General features: G+C 36.4%; 2 protein-coding genes across 4 annotated transcripts; one reads left to right on the top strand and one right to left on the bottom strand.

Annotated features, from left to right (window-relative positions):
- The first annotated feature begins 655 nt into the window (after positions 1 to 655).
- On the top strand, positions 656 to 10513 carry LOC134743611 (uncharacterized). 3 transcript variants are annotated; one of them, XM_063677175.1, is made up of 6 exons: positions 657 to 967; positions 1935 to 2126; positions 3302 to 3440; positions 4266 to 4404; positions 5920 to 6308; positions 7141 to 7264. In XM_063677175.1, coding segments are annotated over exons 1-6 (999 nt in total). In that variant the 5' UTR covers positions 657 to 829; the 3' UTR covers positions 7143 to 7264. The 3 variants fall into 3 exon arrangements, with proteins under 3 accessions (XP_063533244.1, XP_063533245.1, XP_063533246.1); XM_063677174.1 differs by lacking the exon at positions 7141 to 7264 and having other exon boundaries at positions 656 to 967; positions 5920 to 7055; XM_063677176.1 differs by lacking the exon at positions 5920 to 6308 and having other exon boundaries at positions 659 to 967; positions 7141 to 10513.
- A 958-nt stretch (positions 10514 to 11471) lies between these two features.
- Positions 11472 to 18059, bottom strand: LOC134743596 (ras-related protein Rab-8A). Its single transcript, XM_063677154.1, has 5 exons — positions 17869 to 18059; positions 16916 to 17115; positions 16039 to 16131; positions 14587 to 14700; positions 11472 to 14075 (listed from the first exon to the last, which is right to left on the bottom strand). Exons 1-5 carry the CDS (start codon positions 17990 to 17992, stop codon positions 13992 to 13994), a joined length of 615 nt encoding a protein of 204 aa, XP_063533224.1. The 5' UTR covers positions 17993 to 18059; the 3' UTR covers positions 11472 to 13991.
- Positions 18060 to 23396: the final 5337 nt, after the last annotated feature.

Raw genomic sequence — 23396 nt, forward strand, 5'->3', positions numbered from 1 at the left:
TAATATTTTCTTTTGGGTGCTAGTGCTAGTACTAGTGTAAGACAAAGATAGTATGATTGTCTATGTTTGAAATGAGACAGCCCTTTCACAAACTATATGTGAATGTACGAGCACACTAGCGACACTAACAGAGTTGACAGCAGTCGCCGTTGCCGAATCCAGCCTTATAGTAAAATAACTGGTAAATTTCGTTTCACAAGGGCCTGACACTCGTTGATAGAGAAAGATAGTCTTACTGCGATTCCTATACGGGAAAAGAGAAAATAGTGCCATTCTTTGTCCTTATCACCGACCGGGTGGCATCATAGGTAGGAGGCGATGACGAAATACCGAAATTTATAAGAGTGAAAGAGAAAATATCCTATGCTGCCCAAATTTTAAATGAATAATATTCTTTCTCTTACCCCCGGTCGCTCGATGGCGCGTCTATAACTTGGTTGGCCAACACCATTGAAGACAAATTGTCACATTTATAGAGCCCTTAACGTTGTCTCTGCATTTCGCTGACATGTTTGTCTCTGCCACCGTTGCACCTATCACAGTTGTCATCTGTCAACTATCAACCTAACCTGTCATCTCATCTGCCTCTGCGCCCTCTGCATAGACCTATGGCCCTCTGCCTAGTTATTATTCTGAGCCTCCTGCCTGTCCTCTCCTGTCATTTTAGTGTATTAGTTTAGAACGTAGTGATTATATGCTCTTTGAGTTTAGTCAGTTTAGTGTACATTGATTGAATCACACTGATTGACAAAGACTGATTGTTTTCAATTTCATTTTTCCTTTTTGAACACATAAGATAACATTTTTAGACAAATATTATCTTAAAACAATGTGGTATAACATACAAGAGGACCCGCCATACCTGCTATTAGCCAGAGAAGTAAAAAGCTATGAAGTTTACGTTACGGATTACATTTCTATATGGTTTGTTTACTTCAAGAAAAATGACTTTTTGGAGTGTTTAAAGGTACTTAACCAATTACTAAATACTTAACTAATACCAGTTTTTTAGATAGAGATATGTATTTGCAACCAAATAAATCACTTAGGCATATGGATCCCTCAGATTCCTGGTAGACCGCAGCTTAAATACAGAATATAAGTATGTACTTTGAAACATTTTTAGCAGACTGGTTTCCCCTTTGTTGTGTTTCATATGGATTTATTTTTGAACAAAAATCATGCTTAAGGTCAATGTAAAAGAGCGGCATATATTTTTTATTTGTTGGGAAGACCGTCATAGGACAAAAACTCTTGTAATTGTATATGTACTTACATTTCTTTTATATCATGTCCTTTACTACAGCACTTTATTTACATACAAGATATATACTGTGGTACTATGTAAACAAAATTAATAAGGAGGTTAAATCTCAAATAGGCCCTTGAGGCATTGTACCAAGGATGCTGGCGGCATTCCTCGGTATCGTAATGCTGATACGTTGCGAGGAAGCCGCCAGATCTTCGATCATTAGCTACGTCAACCAGACTCTTCACGATTTCTGCAAACAACTTGTGGGCGCTGGGACCCCATGGACCTAGAGTTTCAACTCCAGTTTTAATCTGCTCAGACATATATCTAAGGACGGTCCAGAGGTAACAGATAATAAGAATGGGGCCAGTACAGCGGTGTCACACACACAAATTCGAGCATCATGCAGTCTAACACCACAACAATAAGGCCCGTCCTTAGATATATGTCAATGGCTCAGGCACAGCCATAATGGAAGAGCTACGCTCCTTGTGCTCTACGAACCTTATGTAAGTGGATTATGTTTTTTTTTAAAATAATGTAAGAGGCAAATGAGCAGACATATCGCAAGGGTTTTACCTGATGGAATTGATAGATGGTCGTCACCACATTGACCTTATATTATTTTATGATGATTTCAAAAAGTGTAATGTAATTTAATCAAGGTTGTTACTATTTGCAGGACAGCAATTTTGGTCTTGAAGTGGAACCAGAGGAGTTACTTCAGAAAGGTGCTAAGCTCTTAAAACAGCCAACTAACCTCAGAAAGGTAGAAATAAAAAAAAGTGTCTCTACTTTAGAGATCTCAGTGACCAAGTTATTTGAATACTCTCTGCAGTTGCAACTGAAACTTTCAGAAGGATCAAAAGAAATGGTAAGTGAATGAACTTATAGTATTAGATAGGTATAGTTGCATAAGGCTATTTTAAACCTGTGAGGCTTGCTCCCTGAGGCTATCTATTTGGAACTAAGGAAATCATTAGCATCCCTACTAATATTGTTAATGTGAATGTAACTCTGACTGTCTTACCTCTTCACGCTTAAACCGCTAACCCAATGTAAATTAAATATGGTATGGAGATAGTTTGAGGCCGGGGACAAGACATCATCAATCATCATCATTCCTCACAGACAGAGTTACAGGTAGTAGCTAGTATTTATGTAAATTTAAAATAATTAGTACTTATAGTCTCCAGTTGTACTTAAAACTGACTGAAGTCAATTTTTATCAAATAACTAACAAGTGAGTAAAACCGAATTTAAACTGTTGTGAGACATACTAACATTAAATAATTTTACGGTTTAGACTCACTTGTGCGCGAGTGACTAAACCAAGTGAGTCTAAACCGTAAAATTATTTAAAGTGAGTTAAAGTTTTATGTTGTTATTCATAAACGCGTTACTGGCCTGAATTAGCTATGAATCGTTTGTAGTTATCTGTCATTTTGACTTATGTATTTGTAAGAAAGGAATAAAACATCTTTTAACTAAATCAGGCCCGTAAAGTTTTATGAAGTCTTTGTTAGGCTAAACTACTGTACATTTTCTGCTGATACAAGTCTCATAACACTGCAGAATACCATACATGAATAGTGACAGTTTTGTATAATTTTATTTTACATACAGACTTGTGGAAAGTTTCCAAAAAGTTGAAAAGGTTCTTGGAAATTTCACAGGAAACAGGATATTTTAATTTTGGAAATGAAAAATGTCAATATTCATACAAAAATATGAGAAGTTTCAGAAACTTTTCCATGTGGAAATGTCACAATTTTGGAAACTTTCCTATGTCACTTGTATGAATTATCTCAATAGAGTCATTTAAATTGATATCAAATTTTATACACATACAAGTTTGGGTACTTGTGGGTTTAACAATGCTAAATACTAGTATTTTTTTGTGAGCCAACATGTTAGTCAACCACATACTAGTTTTATGACTGTGTGTTCCTGAAGGGCTTAAGGTTCCCTATTGCACCAGCCGTTAAGTGATGAGGCAGTGGAAGCTAAAATCTTAAACTTTAACAGAAAACTTTTTTACATTTTCAGTTTTTTCAAAATGTGACTTATATGCTACTAAAAACTGTAGCAGATTTAAAAACTAGTCAGCAAGAGCTTAGAGATCTATTAAAAAAGAAAGATGATGAGATAGAAGAATACAAAAGTGAAGGAAAGGAGATAGCATTAAGTAAGTACCAATAAGAAACAGAGAACATCGGGGAAAGGTTACTAATGTTTTATCTACTTTAAAATATTTGAAGTTTTACTGACTTGTGGGTTGGGTTCTGCCTATCTAAATTATTAATTATGTCAGTTCCGACAGAAATATATACTTTGCATACTTTCTGTACTTAATTGTTGTTTCTTTGTTAATTTGGCTTAGCATTGGCTAAATTGGCTTAATCAAAAAGGTTCCCCACAAACTCTGACCACCACAATTGACAACAAATTTCTCTGTTATGGTGCTTATTGCAGTTTATTTCTTTCAATTATTAATTAGGGACAAAAACATATAAACATAGTTGTGTAACTCTACAGTTATTACAAAGCTTCCCAATTCATACTAACAGAGATTTTGTCAATTGTAATTATTAATATAATCTTCTTCTTCTCCTGAGCCTATTTCCCATGTCTCTTGGGGTCGACCCTCCTAGTCCGTAAACGCCACTCTGGGCGTTTTTGTGTCATCTCTGGTTTTAAATCCGTCGTCTTCATGTCTTTGGTAATGAAATGATTCCCATCCAGGTAGTCGGTCGGCGTCCTGGGCCATTCTTAGGTTGTTCTATTTCCATGACGCCTCTTGTCATATGCTCTTTGTTTCGCCTCATGACTCGACCGTACCACCGTAAGCGATTTTCTTGAAGCGTGTCAGTAATACACGCAACTTTAAATGTTCCCGTTATGTATTCGTTTAGTTCTAATTATTAATATAATGATCCAATTGAATTAATTTATTTTCAAAATTTAAATTTTTATTTAAAAAAATTACTAACATTGCATTTGAATGTTACAGGATATTTAAAAACCAAACAATTCAATGATGAAGAACATATGAGACAGCATCAAGTAGATAAGGAATGTGCTGACCTGTTAAACATTCCGAATACATTATTAGACAAAATTGTTGCTGCCACTCATAGAAATGAAGCTATGTAAGTAATTTTATTTGATATTTCATATATTATTTGCTACACTACAGTATGGGGCCAAATTAACATGTAGGTGCAATAAAATCTGGCACCTTTTTGTTTGTAGAGCCATATGTGTGTGTTGTATAGGTACCCTTGCGTGTTTAGCGTGCAATATTATATAGCAGGTGAATTTTCTCGCAGTCTAGTGTTATGTCTAAGCATAATCACTTGATTTTTAGTAACTTACTTCTACCTATAAGTACAGTAGCGGCACATAATCTATTATGTTTCATGATTCATAATTTTTCAAAAACAGCTCGAGCGAATTCGATGAAATTAGCAATATGGGGGCGTATGAACACGACAATTCGATCAAACTAGGGTTCATTTTAGAAATAACTAGTGTGTCCGAGTTTTCGCGGTAATCCCAGTGGATCCTAAATTGTGAAGTAACGATGCGATTTAATTTTTAAACCAGAGGCTAATGAGGGCGAAAAATTGATCCATCTAGGTTTTATTGTAGGTAAGATTCGCTTTTGAGTGTTTTCAAATAATAAATTCAATATTTTATAACACAAATTAAGTGGAGCGTGTGAAGTCCCCAATCCGCATTGTGCTAACGTGGCTCCCACGTTGCCACGTGCCACTTCACCCCCACTGCACGCCCCGCCCACTGTAAGTATATACATATATGTATAGTCGTGATGACGATACAATCATTATTTACATGATATAATGTCTAATTACACGAATTTTCAAATGAATGCCTGCAAAGAACAGCAGTACGAGTAGGTATGATAGATTTTTTTCCGCTACTGTAGATAGGTATTGTAGTGCCCTATTTCTTATATTTCCGAACCTACTAATTTTAGTGTGCTATGTATTAATACCCCCCTTACTACTTAAAACCCCTCTGGTGTTGCGGGTGACCATGGGCGACGCTAATCGCTTCCCATCAGGCGATTTGTCTGCTCGTTTGCCTCCTATTACATAAAAAATACAATAAACTGTGTAAAATTATTTTCCATAATGTCTATATCCTGGGAGGAAAATGGGGACTACGTTTGCATGGAGAAGCGGTCACGTGACGTCGTCCCCTTTCCACTTCAGAGATAAACGCTAAAACCCATTGCGTGTGCTACATAGAAATGATACGTATACCGTATATATAATGTATAACGTGTTCGCATGCCCCTGTGGAAGCTACGGTCTAAATTACACAAACAATTAAATTTGTTAAATAACTACTTAAGATAATTACTTAAACTTCTTTATTTCGACCAACGACGGCAACGACTAGTTATCGTATAAGGCAGTAGGCTTCTATATTAATACTGTGACACGTAACACATAAATATTCTGCCCAATGTGTGTGTGTGTGTGTGTCGTAGGATATTTGGTTGTTGTTTTAATCAGCTAAATCGACGTTGGTATTTCAAATTAAATATAAAGGATCCTGAACATTATTATTGCGGTTAGATTATGAGTACTGTCAACGAGGTCATTGAAACTAAACATGAACCTGTTTGGTTTCAGGTCTAGGCTCTGCGCAGACGCAGTACTGTGCCTGAAGCAAACTGTCCGCCATTACACCGATAGACGGACTGCAATATATGCGTGTTTCCTTGACTTTAAGAAAACCTTCAACCAAATACCCTACGACAAACTTTGGCAAAAAATGAGATCTGAACCCGTCGTTCCGGACGAAATCGTTGTGATGTTGGAATATTTTTACAAAAACCAATTAAACACGAGACCACGACCTCGGCTCTTTAATCCGTACCTTTACTGCCTCTTCGAGCAGCTCAGCAACGCCAGAGTCGGTTGCTGCATACAAGGAAAAATTATAAACCATATCAGCTTCAAAGACAATTTGGTTTTGCTGGGTCCTTGGCCTAGTGCAATAATAAAACTTCTACAGAAATGTGAAGATTATGCTAAGGAAAATGGGTTTAGGTTTAATGTAAATAAGAGTAAACTGTTAGTCTTCCAAAGCCCGCGTGGCCGCAAGATAACGATGGTCCCACGCGTGTATCTACACGGTACGATATTAGGAAAAGTGTCGCGTTACAAGTACCTTGATCACTGGCTGTCTGAGTATCTTTCTGATAGTGATGATTTTTCCGATATGGACAGTGATGAGTTTTCTAATAGCGACAACTTTTCGGACAGTGAGGACTGATAATATTGAGCATGAACATAGAATGTGTAATATGTGTATATCTAAAACAGCTCGTGTATGTATAAACTTTGACTTCTAGGCTAGTAAGTTTTCACTTTTGTAAATATTTATACCTGTAAGTTTTCAGCTAGGCATCCTACTCGCATTTGAATATTTTTTTTGTTTAAATAAAAATAAGGCTTTTGTAATCATGTCAATATGCTAACGATTATGATCTCGTACTCAAGTAACTAACATAGTTAAGTGGGTACATGAAGGCTGATGCCTTCTTGTATGAAATGAGAATTATGATTATGACAATTAATATATACTGGTCTCATGTACAGTGATATCGGTTCAAAGCGTACGCACTACGCAGTAAGCAACGCGGAACTTAAAAAACACACACAAATGGCTCACTGCGGTTGTGCTTGACATTCATTTTAATATTTTTTAATACTCTATTTTTATATTGTTTTCAAATTTTGAATTTCCCACAAAGAATAAAACCAAGGTACGTTTATGTTATATGCATCCAGTTTTTCACTAATGCCAATAAGTAAAATAAGTTACAGATTTGTATTATTAATTTTCAGAGAGCGGAAAAACTTGGAAAATATCAACATTAAGCAGGAGCCTATTACGCCGTCTGAGAGCCAAAGCGCACCCTGCCTTTCTTCCAGTGACGTAAAGATAGAGCCAAAGGTAGAACTCAAGAACAACTCATTCAGTCCGAGAAAGAAACGAAAGCAATTGCTAAATTATTAATTTTTGTAGAATTAGTTGAGTTGGGTATCGTCGTCTTATATAATCTTGTTTCTTTCTTGTCACGTATATAAAAGCCAATAGATGTTTTATATAGGTAATAAATAGTAACACAGGTAACAGTATCAATGTTGCCTAGTAACAAAGAGTTTGTGATTGTAGTAGAGATAAAGTCTAACCCCCTTAAGTCGCTTTCCCACTGACGTCCAGTTTTTTGCGGGTACGGTTTTCTGCAGGATCCCGTTTTCTGTTGTATGCGTGCAGTATCCCGCAAACAGAATGCTCGTGTGTACGTTACTATATAAGCACGTATACTACTAAAACGAAATCCTGGAGAAAACCGTATCCCGCAAAACACTGGACGTCAGTGGGCAAGAGCTCTTAGTCATAAAGGCGCTGCAAATCTCAGTTACCTAGTTAATTTTTAGGGTTCCGTACCCAAAGGGTAAAAACGGGACCCTATTACTAAGACTCCGCTGTCCGTCTGTCACCAGGCTGTATCTCATGAACCGTGATAGCTAGACAGTTGAAAATTTCACAGATGATGTATTTCTGTTGCCGCTATAACAACAAATACTAAAAAGTATGGAACCCTCGGTGCGCGAGTCCGACTCGCACTTGGCCGTTTTGTTTTATCCTTTCCTACAAATGCAGAAGTCAAAATGACAGATTAAGACAAAGACCATAGAGTCACTTAACTTCAAACTCTGGTAAATCCAACTGTCAGATTATGCGATTCTGGTATTAAGTAAAGGTAGATATTTCCTATGAGGTTCGAATGGATTTATCCGAGTTTGAAGTTAAGCGACACTATTAACAATAGTAGGTAATTGAGGTTTGTAGCGCGTTTATTAAAAACCGGACAAGTGCGAGTCGGACTCGCCCACCGAGGGTTTTGTACTTTTTAGTATTTGTTGTTATAGCGGCAACAGAAATACACCATGTGTAAAAATTTCAACTGTCTAGCTATCACCGTTCATGAGATATAGCGTGGTGACAGACAGACAGACGGACAGAGGAATCTTAGTAATAGGGTCCCGTTTTTACCTATTGGGTACGGAACCCTAATAAGGGGGTCAGATAAACTCGCCCTCCGAGTTTGACGGCTGAAGTAGAAGGCGCTGTACAGCGCCGTATGTGATGTGATGTCAAACGGCAATTCTTGATAACCAGTTATCGCATAATGTACGGGGCAGAACAGTGTAATCTACATTAGCTGTCAAAGTCGTGTTTCGAATAGAGTTTGGACATCTTATACAATCAATCTATATTTGCTATTAATAAGTAACTACTGTTTGACTGAGGTGGTTGGTAAGAAGTTATTATGGTCAGCTCGAACTGGTTGAAGGCTTGAATGCATGAAGCTGATTTGTATTATGTTAAGTAGGTAAGTAAAAATATAATAAATATTAACTACTAAATTTACTCAAAAACCACCGCGCGACTTCCTTCTTTACCAACTGCCTGAGATATAATAATTATATATATATCTCAATATGCCTATAGTTTAGTAATTAAAAAGGTAATTAGCTTATTACATAGTTATCGATTGTATTATGTGTATTAAGTCTAAAAAAATCGTGTCCTTAAGTGAAGTAGATGACGCTACACGGCGCCTTGCATTTAGTTGTAACTAAATTGTCAATTGTCGGCTTTTCATTATCAGAGTTACCGCGCAATGTACCGTACAACGCCACCTACATTATGTATCTGTCAAATTCGAAGCATAAATACTTTCACTTAACACAATTTATACCAACGAAACTTTGTTTAGGTTTTGCTTCTCATATATATGTAGTCTTCTTTTTAGGCTTTGTACGATTAAAATTGAGAGCATCAGCAATTTTTCTGGACCTGTTGAAATATGCAGTTGTCACATTCTTGTATGGAGTAAATAAAAGACAAATTGTTGTTTATAATAAAACTTTACTAGGTATATAGAACTGTATTAAACTAATGATTTAGTTGTGCTAGTGTAAAATTGTTATTATGAATGAAATTCATTGGAGATACCTAGGCTTTAACTCGTTGACTAAGTACCTATACCTGTTATAAAACTTACCTGATAAAATATCGATAAGCAAGAAAACTATACGTAAGGCGGCTCATTGGATGCATGACGATGCGGTGTTGAAATCGTAGGACCGTGGGCCTTACGGGGATGTACTTGCATAGAGATGTAGAGGTACGAGTAAATTTAACCGCGTAAAGCAATGAGGTCTGGTAATTATTTGTGGTCAATTGTGGTATGTACTTACTTATTTGAGTTCATAAAATGAATTTATGTTAAAATTTATTTTGGATGAAAGTGACTTAACAAACGTAACAAATTATTATCAACAAGTAATTTTTATTAGAATGTATAAGTAAGTACTATTAATGTATTCTTTTGTAATACTTATTTTATATTGTTACCAAGTGTTCTATATTAAATACCCAGTTGATTTTTAATGCCAATAAAGGAGCTATTGGCTATTTTAATAACAAAACTTCCGTGAGTCACAGACATAAAACACATTAAAAACGGGTCACTCACGTATCACCAACCATTACCAACCACGAACCATTAGCGAATGACGTACTTATTGAGTGTTGTGTGCAACCCGTCATTTGTCAATAATGCCGTAAACGAGGGTAGTTTCTCGCCCCCCCCCTGCCGCCACCGGCGCCCGCGCCGAGTCATCGGGCGCGGAGGGCTGCGGCCCGCAGTCTGCGCCGGTCCGTCACATCCGACGCAAGCTCCTGATGACGCTACTCGGTACGGAGTGAAACATGTCGAGCGTTTTCGACTTAAAATACGTGAGTGACCCGTTTTTAATGCAGCTATTGGCTATCTAATGTTTTATACGTATAGCTAATCTTTGCCATGCATCGAACACTCGTCGATTTTCTAATAACAATGATTCGTAACATTATCCCGAATAAATAGGCCTAAATAACTACTAATTTCAAGGTGTTTCTGACTGTCCAGCAGCCGTGGGGCCAGCCCGTTTTGGTTAGGCACCAAAATTAATTTTGTGTTTTTTTGGTTACCAATTACTGTGTGTTCCACCCTAGATATGTACTTATGTGTTTAATTATAGCTTTATGCATATACTAACAACATCAAAACTTGAATAATTTATCTCCAATGTAATTACATTAATTGCAACTTGTGATCGTTGATGAATATGAAATTTTATAATAAATACATTATTATTAGTACCATTTTATTATTAAATTCGTACTTATGTGCATGTAATGAGATTGAGCGGGTTACGTACTTTCTATAAATATTCATTTAACATTACAGCCATGGTGGAAATGGCCATAACCTTTTAACCCTTTATTTGCCAAAGACGACAACTGACGCAGGCGGTTACAGCCCAATATCAAACTTCGTGATATCCGACAAGGTTCACCACGACGCGCCGCACACGATAGGCGTGGCATTCAAAGGACATTCAAAACTTAAAAACCCTCATGTAGGCTTGTATTTCCAGGAAGGCTTTCTTGACCTAGTGCTCTTTCAGTACCCGCTCTCTGTACAATGTAGATAGATTATGTTCTGAGCAAGTCAAGTAGTAAGGTATTATCTATTTAATACATGGTAACACTAGCTTTCATCAAAAAGGTGAAAATTAATAGTTTAAAAAAACTAGAGCAGTGTGGATTACAAACATATTATTGATTCTATGTAATGTATTTATCTGCCGCTCCAAGCATTATACCTATGCGGTAAAGAGTAAACAGTTAAACACTCATTTAAACTTAAACGAATTTTATATTATTATATTTATTATTTACTTACACGGGATTTAATCGCGTATAAAAAAGCTTAATACTACGTGATTAAGTTAGCAGAGCCATTAAGTCCACCCCATACTAACGTCTTTTGAGCGTCGGCCAAATAGAGTTGACTCGACGCCGACGCCCGGGAGGACGCTAGTGTGTGGTGTGGTGGCTCTTAGCTTCGGCACCCCTGCACCCATTTGTATGCAGGGGTGCCGAGCAAATAGTTTTGCTTACTGTATATTCGAATTGGTACCAACCATATGGTTATAATCCACCCTTCACATGATATAAATGTCATTATTTTGAACTGTTATTCCTATATCGTCTATGATTCATTTTTTAAGTTTATGAAAGTCAACAATACAAAATTATACTTTTTAACCGACAACATAACTACGAATAAGAAACACCAATATATAAGCCATCTTACATTTTTATTCCTTGGTTGGCAATTGCTCCCTACTTGTTTTTATTTTTCTTACATTTAAACAACAGTCGCCGTTAGTCTCTTAAGTACCAAATAAATTCGAGGAGTCATCTAATCCCCCATAAATCGAGATAACTTCTACGTCACGTGTAGTACAGTCAGCTGAGCGTCAAAATTTGCATATGAACAACGCACCATTGTAGTGTAGGTATCTTCCGCCATAACAAAAGCCGCCGCGTTCAAAAGTAACTGCCACAGTAATATTATTGTATTTACATATAGAGACTTATCTATTTTTGTAAGGCTATTAGAGAATTGATGGTGGCTATACTTATTTCAAAAATCTATATATCTAATTATCTACTCGACTTATCGGGTTTGACCGCTCCGACTTTGTGACAAATTCTTGAAGTAGTAACCTAAGTAGTAGGTAGTTAGTAGTAACCTACGTGTGCGTGTATGATTCTTTAAGACATCTAATTTCACCGCTGAAGATAGCTATGTATACCTTTGTAACTAAGGTCCTTAAAAACAATAGAAAAAAAATTGTATTTCAAAAAAACAACTTCATTAGGTTCGTCATATTAGCAACTAAGTACAATAGTACTGGTTGTTTCGGAACCTAAATTGTGTTATTATCTACGTACCTTTAACCTAAGGAGCCATCTTGCTAACGAAATAACAAACACTTACGAAAATAAGAACGTAAAAAGCTCTACCTGTTATCATGAGTATGATAACCTAACTGCATTTCACCTTAGAGAATTATACCTACAGCAATGTAAACTATTAAACCACACGCAAAACGTTGTAATGTATAGACATTACGGTAGTTTATTTATTTAATAATACTGACCTCCTTCACTAGACGGTGCATGCAATCATGCATACGCGTGCGAAGGGTGTCACTCGCAACTCTCGCAAGGTAGCACAGCTAGTAGAAGATAATACGCGCTAAGCGAACACTAAACTCTTTACCTATTATCATTAGAATGTAAACTGCGAGTCTTGCCATAGTTTACTTTGAAAGTACCTTAATTATGCCGGCATCATCAAGCGTATTCTCGCGCCATCACATTGTCTCTTCATCTTGTCATCATCCGTGGCGTTTTCCGGCACGTGATTGTCATTCTAAAACTTTAGTTGTCACGATCATTTTACCAGCAACGTGAGTCGGGTCTGGTTCTGCTGTGGATCACTAAGACCCCCTTAGGAACGTATTGCCTAGACCTACTAATCTCCTACGTAACTATTATCTTACGCAGAAGCTCTGACCATCTGCACTGTCCGCCCTTGCCTTTTATATTTTCCAGATCACCAGGAATTATTTCGGGAACTTTCAATGATTACCTTCTTAGGTATACTTACATATATTTCTTTTTAATTTCCTTTCCTACATAGTATAATTTTATTCGCAATAGACTATTATTTAATCGTATGGCATGCATTTAGGCAATCAGAGTACAGCTTTGAAGTTGTTGAGCCAGGTAACTATGACGGGTGTAAGGGGATCCAGGTCCTCAGTTGGGCCAGGATAGGAGTGAAGCGGGCAGCGCCGAAATATGTGCTCAGTGGTTTGATCTTCTTCGCCGCACTCGCAGAGGGGAGACTGCTTCCAACCCCACATATGTTGAAAATAATTACAGCGGCCATGACCGGTTCTCAACCTATTCAGACGACACCAGATCTTACGAGGTAGATGAAACCCTTTTGGTTTTCTCGTCGGGTCTGTGAGATACGGAGCGTCTTTTTCAGCTGTGGCAGTAGACCATTCAGGTTTCCACCTGCCCGAGATGTTAAAAGTATTTAGGCTTGGCGCTACAGCATAGGGTGGGTTTCGAGATACTGATGTGCGTAAGCTGGTGCCACAGAGTTTATGGAGAAGATTATTTCTCGTTGCGAGACTTGTACAGATGTTTCTTGTAGGTCAGGGACCTATCCAGCGCAATAGACTTTGTCAAGTCGCACAATAATGTTGGCAATATTAAATACAGACTGTATTATCACCATCCCCTGGTTTTGCCTAATGGAGTGAAACAAAAAGTCAGTACTTAAGTTAAAGCATACATAACTCGAACGTGATTGCAACCGAGCAAGATCTAAATAGAGTTCCGTTTCTGTTTACATTCACTAACATAATAATATATTGATATTCTTCTGTTTGGAGTAAATATGGTTAACTAAATGTGACGTTTCCAACCAAAAGGTACCACATTGTCGGTTGTCAATGAGGTCGATTTCAAATTGCAGCTATATGAAAATAGCGCCCTCTTGACAACCGACAATAACCGACAATATTTGGTTGAAAAATGGCACAAAGCGCTACTTGCACCATCCCACTAATCCTAGGTTAACCGGTTAAACCGTTAACCCCGGGTTAGTGGGATGGTGCAAGTGGGCCTTAGAATATCGTAGAATAGTATCTTGAACTTGGTCGCTGCAATTTGCAGTTCTTTTAAAGAAATATGTATTTAAACTAGATTAACAAGAACATTTTGATACGTCTGTCTCGGAATCTGATGGTTTTATCACACTGTCTCTTTCCTTCAGCTCGAAGGCATCCGCCTGAAAAAGACAAAAACATAGCCATATAAACCATAATTCTAATAACGCTGTTAGGCCGCTTGTAGATTTCCGGTGTTTCTGCCGGATGACGGACCATATGTTACGCGACTACGTCGAGTTTTGTATGTGGCTACCATAGTGGCTACCGACAACTACCTACATCGGACAATTATACAAGCGGCCTTAGGGAATATATGCTCCTGGGACTGAATTTATTGGTATGGCGAGAATCGGGAATGCCCGGTAGAAAACCAGTACCAGGACCACACCCTAAACGCTATTATTAGGTTGATATTTGGTTTTACATAATGCCTTATGTGAAACGTGTAGGTAACCCACGGCAAATATAACAGTTGTTATTGCCAATTCAAATAGTACCTAAGTACCTACCTAAACCTCATTTGTAAGTAGGTAAAAACTGTTTAGGTATAGCCTATAGCCAGTTTATGGCGTATTACCTACAGTTGGCATTTACGAAGTATCATGTGTGGTATCAAGTATGTTTGTTTACCTTGTTGTCTCTATATTCCCTAATTTTTCTTGCTAAAGTCAAAAACGCTTCCTCAATATTGATGTCATTCTTACAGGAGACCTCGAAGAACGGCATGTCGAAATCGTCAGCAATCTGAAATGTAAAAAATAACTGTTAATTCTACTGATCTATAGAGAAGGTAAGTACTTACCAATGAGTTCGGAATGTAATTTAGATTATGTATATACCTATTTAGTACCTACAGACGAGGAAGTACCTAGCACAAATACCTAAATAACAAAACTGCTTACCATCAGGCGGGCCGTATGCTTCATTGCTACCAACGTGGTATAAAAAAAAACTTGGCGCGCCTCAAAGCCGCTTCTAGGGTTGAGTCGGGAGCGTGGGATTTGGGTCGGCGGCTGAGGCACAGAGGGTGCGACTCGGTCCGGATCGTACCTGGTCCAACAGATTTCATTGGCCATTCAGCGCGATAACGCTGCCAGCCAGGTACGATTCGTGACGGTTATTTAATTTATTTAGCTTAGATTATTATTTAAAAATATGACGAATCCTGTTGCGGATATGTTTGGGATGAAGCATGTTGCTGATTTGCATTTGTAGCCACCGCAGGCTTCGGTGCGGATTTCTTACATATAACTAGATTATTTTTTAATAACGAAATATGTAAAAAAAAATATTTTCGTTAAAAAAATCAAGGTGCAATCGCTCCTTATTGACTAACGGTGATCTCTTAATTGATGATCGGCGACTTTGTCTGATTTGGATGATGATGATTGATAAAAACTATCCTATGTCTATCCCCGGGCTTCAAAGCCCTCAAACTATCTCTATTTCAAGTTTAAGCGTGAAGAGGAAACAGATAGAACAGAGCATTATTTATAAATTATAATTCTCATAACAAAAACATACCTGCGCCTGTAAAAATTATAAGGACAAGGAGCACGGTGAAATTTGGTATGGTGTGTTTAAAGGCGTTAGTGTAGGTACCTATACCTAAAATCTAAATATCGCCCTGCATTCGCAATACTTATTTCCTTGACATTCTTAAATAGTATTCAGATAAAAACAGAGACAGTGGATACGTTACAGATCTCTGGTTTAAGGCATCTAAGTTTGAAACTCCAAGCCACTAAGTATGAGTTAGATGTGGAAACACCAATGCATTCTTGGAATAGATAATAAACCCTAGAAGGGAAGTACCTAAGTACTTGCTACAATATAACAATAGTGAAACATTTGTAACTGTGTCATTCTAACATTGATACAGTGTTTAAATATGTACCTATATGACACTTTTTTACTCGGTTATTGTAATAGCGATAGTGATGCGAGATGGGAGACAAGACACTCTTATTTTGGATACACGTTTTAATAGGTCAGCTTTACAAATATTTAGGTTAACTTTTATGTTCATAAAATGCATAAGCAGGTAGATAATTACTAATTAGGTTGCTACTGATAATTTACCTTTTGACCCCGTTCTTTGGGTACTGCTCGATGGTTTTCGTGCACGTCGCATTTGTTGCCAACTAACACTTTTATAACATCCGGCGAAGCATACTGTAAAGTTTGAATTAAGTACATACCTACTCAATTGAGTAATAAGTACCTACATAAATTATGTAACATAAATAGTGGGGATCCGTTTATGGGCAAATTCAGTATCGTGTTTTGATTAGGAAAAAGAAGAAGAAACAACCAAATATGCACTTAAACGGATCGCCACTGTTATTGTTTCCTGTGCAGTTGAACTGTACATGCAAAACTGCGCAGGCGTACCCTAGTGTAGTGATGTGTATGGCCAACTTAACAAGCCTTTAAGTGAAGAATTTTTTTAAAGATAAGATAAATGAGAGGATGGCAGGATGACATTATCATTCACCGCCAAACAGTCTCATTGAGTAAAACAAAAAAAAAACTATATTTTACAATTTCAATATTGCCCGTGTCCACATAGTCCACCATTTTGTTAATTTTAAGGACCTTGTAGAGCAACGACCAATGCGCCATGCGGCTACATTCATTGAACATAGTGTAAGATATCTCACGCCGCTATTAAATACTTTAACAGTTTATGATCTACACTCTACTGACTTTGCAGCAACAAAGTGTAGATTAGAACTGTCATATTTTCATAGGCGTTGGTGTTTATGTGGCACCTCCACATCTATCGCTTGGACAGATTTTACTTTTATTTGCTAACAGAAGTAAGTATATAGTTAAATAAAAGAAGTATAAACATATACCTAACATTACTTTTACAAATAAACGTGTACATTAAGGTATGCTACAATGTAAGGCAAATTAACAAGTATTTCAAGTATCACAAGTAAAATTATCTCACCTCTTGAATATTCCTCAGCCAATACGATAAATGGTTAAATGATTCAAGATTGGTGACGTCATACATGAGTATTATGCCCATGGCGCCCCGATAGTAGGCTGTGGTCAACGTCCGGAATCTCTCCTGTCCGGCAGTGTCCCATATCTGAAGCTTTATGGGCACCCCGTCCAAATTTATAATCTTTTGTTTGAAATCTATACCTGAAAAATTGATAAAACGTTAGATATTATTCACTTTTACGTCTCAAGTCGAAAGCAGTTTATAAAATAGTCACAAGTACCGTGATAATTCCTTTGGTTTTTTAAATCCTGTGACGTCGCAAATGTGACATTAGGCAACATTCGATAATTTGCTGCATTTGAAATGGTAAAACTTGAGAAGTTAGGTGACATTAACTGGCTCTTATCAAAATATTCGTTACATGGTCGTCATTATAAGAGTAAATTAAATAAAATGTATCTCCAACTCTTGAAAAAGTGCACCAACTAAATATTGGGATTCATTGAAATTGAAAGTATAGGTATCATCAAAAAAGTATCGGTATGATGAGAACCATGGAAAGGCAAAAAGCTTAAAAAGCGTTATATATCTATCTGCCTCCTACTAACTACCTATCCCAAAATAGAATAGACAGCTCGATTGAGAAGAAGTTGTATCGATCTTACTTTAAAAATGTATAACTGCTGAGAAACAGCTAGAAATGCAGATACCATGTGGAACGAGTTGATGCTTATTTAAATGCAAGAATATTCTATTAGATGGTGTAGGACCCAATAATTATTTATTAAACAAAGGCGATACAAGGCCTATAATTATTTTACTTTACATGGTTAACTACATGGTTTGGCCTCATTCTTTCCGCAGTATAAAACGTAATCTCATCCGTTGCTCCAAAAGCACTAAACACAGCATCACCTCAAAGGCTCGTAAAACTAAGTAAATATTTTACTTACCTATCGTGGATATGTAAATATCGTAGTATCTCTCGTCACAATATCTGTGCACAATACAAGTCTTGCCTACATTAGAATCCCCTAAGACTAGAAGCTTATATGTGGCTGAAAAGTCTAAAGCCATTTCTGTTTATTTTGCTAATACACGAGCGTTCGCCCAAAACATCGGCCCAACTGTCAAAGTTAGAAAAATCGATGAGGGTAAGAGCGCATGTGCGGAGACATCCCCGTCTCGCAACAAGTAACTATAATTTTGCGCCCCCAAGCCAAATTGACCCCTATCCTCAAGCGCCGCTTTGTGTCAGCGCGACGGTACTACATGCATAAACGTCTACCACGATAAGGTTGCAATTTGGGTGCACGGCATCTATTATGACTGGACAGCTGTGTTTCTGAACCCACTGGGTTCCAATTCAAGGTGTATTGACACTTAATTGCGGTACAGTGTACTCAGTACCTAGATATAGTACTCTATAATAGAAACATTGTTGGAAATGACTAATAGTAATCGGGCCATGTTTTTACTGTTTTATTAGGGTTCCGTACCCAGGGGTAAAAACGGGACCCTATTACTAAGACTCAGCTGTCCGTCCGTCCGTCTGTCCGTCTGTCTGTCTGTCACCAGGCTGTATCTCATGAACCGTGATAGCTAGACAGTTGAAATTTTCACAGATGATGTATTTCTGTTGCCGCTATAACAACAAATACTAAAAAGTACGGAACCCTCGGTGCGCGAGTCCGACTCGCACTTGGCCGGTTTTTTTAGGTTAAGTAACCTATATGTTTGAACTAAACATAAGTAAGTCATCTTATTAAATCTATAAAGTTCATCGGTAGGAACTTAACCTTTACGACGCCGTGTCAAACACAAAAGCAGTCATCCAGACGCCACGTCACCGAAGTGTCAAAACTGAAATTGAACTTTATGCATATGCATGTAGGTCTATGTTGCTCTGTGGTCTATGACCGATTAATCGGTCTTTGGCGTTTAACCTACGGTGCGTATATATCCGTAATTGGCGTCCAAAAGGTTAAAGCATTATATAAAATTAGTTTTAAATTAACACACATTAAGGCTACACCTAAAAAGTGAGAATCAAAATGCGTCCCATATGGCCAATTGATCATAGCTGTACTATATGTTGGTAGTGTTGGTACCTACTACTTGTAACCTGGGCGGCGCACTACAGTCCTTCACGCAAAAGTTACTAGATTAGACAAATTCAATAGACGGTAAAATGAAACTTAATTCACTTAGCGCCACTTGCACCATCTCACGGGTTACAGTTTGTAGTGCATAATTATTATTCACATCACCTATTCGGAAACTGGATTTTTCTTCCCTGCTAGGAGGGATCAAAGTGGCACTTTTCTGTTCAAGGACATTTTGTTGCCAGTATGAAATATTGACACAAAGATATGAAATTAGTATGCATATAATCGATTATAATTTCTTTATAATCGATTACCTACGTTCATACAATTTTTCTAACTTAAATAATATTTTGTTGTAATTGTAAACAATAAATGTAAGTATCGTATTTTAAATTAATTAATAGCATATTTAAATTAAGTAAACTAATTAATTAGCGTAATATTAACAAAGAAACGTAAAAAAACATTAGTTTAATAATTTAATTATTATTTTGACATTTTAGGTCTCCTTAACGCAGCCATACTTGTCTATGCAATTTAAAAAGTTTTGTACAAATATTTCACAAAGCATAATTATGCGGTTCTGTATTGTGTATAAATTTGTAAATACTTAGTTTACATCAATAACTTTATAATAATAAATATAAGTGATATCAGTCTTCATAGTGTTCTTCCGAAGATTTGGTTCAAAGGGGTACTTAGAGCTAATTTGTTACCAGAAAAATCTACAAAAATAATGTACTTGATTTTCATTGTATCATTTTAGGTGTTTGCTGCTGTCTTTGAAAAGATATTAGGTACATAATTATGAGCTGTAGGTACTTTTAATTTGTCAGTACAGTCACGTCTAAAAATATCGATACGGACAAAGTGCCAGAAGTATGTACCTATACTAAGGTCGTGTATACACATTTTTAGCACTTTGACCGTATCGATCTTTGCTTAAAATAATAATGTTTTGAAACCTAATATATGTATGTAATTTCCTCATAGGTGATGTAAAAAGCAGTATGTGTCACATGGTAGCAAAATTATTGTCACCTTGGGCGTTAACACTTGACTCCCTCACTACGCTCAGAATTCTATGTTAGAATCCCTCGCTACGCTCAGGATTCTATTATAGAATCCTTCGCTTCGTTTAGGATTCTATTGTACGCCCTCGCCGTAAATATGTCATTTTGCTCCCTTGTGACACAATCTACTAATTTCCTTCGTATTTTCACTGAAACGTTCGAACGTGTCTTACTATTTTAGTCAGTCTCGGTACAAAAAGTACTGAGGTTGACAGAAGTAGCATGACAAATGCGATCGTTTCCGTTCGTATCATTTATTCATATTCATGGAAAACAATTATGCACTACATCAGGAAGCGCCACTTGCACCATCCTGCTAAACCGGGGTTAACCGGTTAAACCGTTAACCCAGCGTCAAATTTTTCTGGTAAGTATGGTAACTCCAGGTTTAACCGGTTAACCCAGTGTCAAATTGTCCTGGTAACTATGGTAACTCTGGGTTTAACCGGTTAACCCCGGGTTAGTGAATGGTGCAAGTGGCCCTTACATGTTTATAAATCCGATCTCGTTCTGTTATTTTTGTTTATAAAGTACTATTAGTTATTCTGTGATAATAGCTAATAATTAAATCCACATGCCCAAAAAAAAAACAGATGTAAGTATGGGAAAATAAATTAAATAAATTAATACATTATTTTTAATACCTAGATTACCTAGTAATGGATCAAAAGGATTCGAAATAAATACATAATTGAATTGAATTGAATGCAACGAATACGAATAAAGTATTCCTGTTCCCAACCAACATTTGGTGCTCTTTTATTTGTCATAGCCCATCTTTTGACATACTTATATATATTTTTGACATTAATACCTATTTTTAATTCTGGTTCATGCAGAATTAAATAAGCATCATTAAATCGTCCCATTTGCTTTGACGTGTAGCATCCCAAAGGCCACCAAACTATCAGACAGACAAATAGCTAATATGTTCGGCTCTGGAGGCGTTATAATATTGCCAATTTTATTATTTTATCCGAAGCCGTCTGCCGTTTCATTAAGGAAATAAAAATATTTACTGCCGCCGCCTTATTTCGGTTTATTTAGTTACCAGACTTGAGAATTAAAGGGCAGGAACACGGCGTCGTCTTTTAAACGGGTGTTTATTAAAAAAATATTGTATTTAACATCCAAACCAAATTTGTCAATAAATATTAACAACAACAAAAACTATATCTCTTTCTTTTGGGTAAGACAAATATAGTATGGTTTGTAGGAAGACAAAGATACGATGTTTGAAATGAAACAGTCCCTGGCCAAACTATAATTTCTTTACGTTTATTGTTAACAACAATGTCATAAGTCGAATTTAAACTATCGTGAGACATACTAACTAAGCTATTTTTACGGCGAGTGACTAAAAAAACGTGAGTGAAACCTTGCAAAGTAATGAAACAGTGTATAGCGCTCCTGTACACTCGCCATTAAAAATATTCGAGTAGTTGTGAGTATTTGGTAAGCTTTGTCACGATTTTTCCATAAATTATGAAAGTATTGCTTTATATCGTCTGGTGACAAGCAAAAGTCACTAAGTACCACCACAAGTAATTTTGTATGTATTTATATCCTTTATCTTTCTGGTACCTTGTTGTACATTTTGCTACATTTGTCACCCTCTTTTCACTTTCTCCTCTCATCTACTCAAAGGTTAACTGGAAGAGATCCCTCAAAGGGATAAGTTCGCCTTTGTACATCTTATTATTTGTACCATGTAATTTTTAATGTGTATATTTGTACAATAAAGAGTTTACTACTACTACTACTACTACAAGTTCATAGCCATAGTGAACCGTATTATTATCTGAATAAGGTTGATTTTGTTTAATTATTTTTCAGTAATTAGTGACTTTTGCTTGTCACCTGACGATATGACTGTCTTTTAAATAATTTTGTTTCCAGACAGATTTCAGATAAAAATTCTAACTGTAAAACATTACAAATTAAATGCAAATGAATACTATTAAATACCTATTTATCATTCATAATATAATCACTTAAAAGTCAAGTTCACCAGCCACCCTGAGGTACCGTTACTATTGTCACTATCTCAAAAATTACATCAAGTTACTTTGCCACTCTTGTGGATAATGGATCTTTCTCATCAAGTTTTGAATAATAAAGAGAGCCTTTATGAGCTTGTGTGGTAAAAAATAATACTTATATGCCTAAACAAAAATGATGAAATCATCTTTGCCCGGTTTACCCCAAAGGTACCACAAAAGCCATTGGGTTGTGCATTAAGAGCTCCATTTATATCGTCTAGTGAGCGTTTAGTGCACGATAGCGGGTATCTCGTCGATGCATCTCCACACGCGTCGTGTCGTATTTAAATGCTTTATGTTTTTGTATGAATGCCTGCAGATCTGTTATCATGGCCACAGTACAATAATACTACCAGTATACTCGTACTTACTTTATTTTGATTCCTGACCTATCCTAATAGCCCTGTCGATATGGTTAAAAAGATAACAGCTAAATTACTATTAGTTAGTAGTTACTGTTACTGCTAAATATGTAGGCGAGAAAATTATTTATGGTATGGATTAATTTTCTCACCTATTAACATCTTCGAATGAAGCTTAGGTACTCAGTACTAGTACTTCCAAATACCGGACCTTTCGCAATACCGATATTAATACCGGTATTTGCAACTTCAATACCGGAATCCCGGGATTTTTTGAAAAAAATAGGAACAACGTAAATTTGAAGTAAAAATACCAAATTTTAATCAATTTCTTTTTTATTTTGCATGCGTGTTACAATATTTAAAAATAAAATTAAAAATAAAAATGATTTAAATATTCAGTAACTTATTAACTTAACAGTATGCAGGTTGGTGTCTCTTTTTAAGTATACAGGATACTTGTGTTAAGATACACCGCTCGTCCTTACTGGTTTGCGTAGTAACAGTATCAAAACAACAGTTAAAACAAACAAAACAACACTAAAAATAAAATTAAAATTAAAATTACTTTAGCTTTGAAATTAACGTTACAGGAACAGGGATGTATATAGTATTTTTAACAATGATATTACTTAATAATAAGCCTCTTTTTCTCTCTATTGACTAGTTTCTGCACTTGCAGCTCAATCGAATACAGAAACATTTTTAGTATAAAAGGTTTAATGATTTTCTAACATAAATAAAGTAGCACTTACAGTGCATTGTATAAAAGACAACATCTTAACATTCGCTAAATCATTGTACTAAAATTTATTTAAAATATAATAATGTAATTTGTTTAAGTTAATTTGTAAGGTAATTGTACAAAATAAAATGCAAAATAAAATAAATTTAAA

Source organism: Cydia strobilella, chromosome 8, assembly GCF_947568885.1.
Source record: "Cydia strobilella chromosome 8, ilCydStro3.1, whole genome shotgun sequence".
NCBI lineage: Eukaryota > Metazoa > Arthropoda > Insecta > Lepidoptera > Tortricidae > Cydia > Cydia strobilella.

Coding starts and splice junctions, on each gene's coding strand:
- LOC134743596 (XM_063677154.1), bottom strand. CDS start 17,992: ATGGCTTTAGACTTTTCAGCCACATATAAGCTTCTAGTCTTAGGGGAT. Junction 14,701..16,038: donor CCAAAGAACGGGGTCAAAAG/GTAAATTATCAG, acceptor TTTACATTTCAG/ATTGCTGACGATTTCGACAT. Junction 14,076..14,586: donor GGGAATATAGAGACAACAAG/GTAAACAAACAT, acceptor TGTCTTTTTCAG/GCGGATGCCTTCGAGCTGAA.
- LOC134743611 (XM_063677174.1), top strand. CDS start 830: ATGTGGTATAACATACAAGAGGACCCGCCATACCTGCTATTAGCCAGA. Junction 968..1,934: donor ACTTTTTGGAGTGTTTAAAG/GTACTTAACCAA, acceptor TACTATTTGCAG/GACAGCAATTTTGGTCTTGA. Junction 3,441..4,265: donor AGGAAAGGAGATAGCATTAA/GTAAGTACCAAT, acceptor TGAATGTTACAG/GATATTTAAAAACCAAACAA.